We start from the raw sequence: 1002 nt of genomic DNA, 5'->3' as shown, positions 1-1002 counted from the left end.
TTTTTTTTTTTTTTTTTTTTTTTTTAAACATATTCTTTACCGGAAGCCAACCTTATTAAAAGGTCAAAACTTCCGGGGAGAAGTTTCCCTCCAAATCCAATCTCTTTAACATTCCCTCCAAAATTTCACGACCCAAAAATTCAAACCCACGACTGCAATTTGGTTCCTATATATTTTGAGGAGCGGGATCAGATCTTTACACACATCGCTTCAGTCTCCTTCAATTGCGCCTCCGATTTCGATTCAAATTCTGTCCTATTTGCTTTTTCGTCTCCAATCTGCTCCATGGAGTCCTTGAGGAATTCATTTTCATTGACCTCCACCGATGGTGGCGCCGTCAGTGCAGGATCTCCACACCGCGTCGCAGGCGAAGTCCATGTGATCATCGGTCCTATGTTTGCCGGAAAAACCACCGCTCTACTCCGTCGGATCAAAGCTGAGAGCAGCAGTGGCAGGTAAAGATAAAGTCTATTCTTACGGCCTGCAAACAGATCGAAAACCTTCATTAAAATCTCAACTTGGAATTCTATGAACTCTCGTATCTGCTCTGTAGGAATGTGGTGATGATCAAGTCAAGCAAGGACACAAGGTACGCTATTGATTCGGTAGTAACACATGATGGGGCCAAATTTCCATGCTGGGCACTGCCAGATCTTTCGTCTTTCCGACAGAAATTTGGAGAAGATGCTTATAACAAGGTATTCCTCTTCGAAGAACATTCTTTGGCATTACTATTTGTTTGGCAAATCTTATTTATCTAAACCCCCAATAATACCGGCAGCTGGATGTGATTGGTGTTGATGAAGCTCAATTTTTCGATGATCTCTATGATTTTTGCTGCGATGTTGCTGATAAAGATGGCAAAATCATTATCGTTGCTGGCTTAGATGGAGATTACCTCAGGTCCCACTCAGATCTCTCTCTGTCTTTCTCTGTATATATGACAATTCTGCATTCACATAATTTCTTGCATCTGAGCTGTTGGGTAACTTGAAAATTGTG

General features: G+C 41.6%; 1 protein-coding gene across 1 annotated transcript; it reads left to right on the top strand.

Annotated features, from left to right (window-relative positions):
• The first annotated feature begins 203 nt into the window (after window positions 1–203).
• Window positions 204–994, top strand: LOC111786970 (thymidine kinase a-like). The gene is made up of 3 exons (XM_023667150.1): window positions 204–455; window positions 554–698; window positions 782–994. Exons 1-3 carry the CDS (start codon window positions 286–288, stop codon window positions 992–994), a joined length of 528 nt encoding a protein of 175 aa, XP_023522918.1. The 5' UTR covers window positions 204–285.
• The last annotated feature ends 8 nt before the right edge of the window (window positions 995–1002 follow it).

The sequence above is a fragment of the Cucurbita pepo genome, unplaced genomic scaffold (assembly GCF_002806865.2).
Source record: "Cucurbita pepo subsp. pepo cultivar mu-cu-16 unplaced genomic scaffold, ASM280686v2 Cp4.1_scaffold003701, whole genome shotgun sequence".
Taxonomy (NCBI): Eukaryota; Viridiplantae; Streptophyta; class Magnoliopsida; order Cucurbitales; family Cucurbitaceae; genus Cucurbita; species Cucurbita pepo.
This window is presented reverse-complemented; position numbering and strand designations above follow the sequence as displayed.

Excerpts from the sequence above, each read along its gene's own strand:
- LOC111786970 (XM_023667150.1), top strand. The coding sequence starts at position 286 with ATGGAGTCCTTGAGGAATTCATTTTCATTGACCTCCACCGATGGTGGC. Across the intron at positions 456-553 it reads GCTGAGAGCAGCAGTGGCAG|GAATGTGGTGATGATCAAGT; the intron begins GTAAAGATAAAG and ends TCTGCTCTGTAG. Across the intron at positions 699-781 it reads GAGAAGATGCTTATAACAAG|CTGGATGTGATTGGTGTTGA; the intron begins GTATTCCTCTTC and ends TAATACCGGCAG.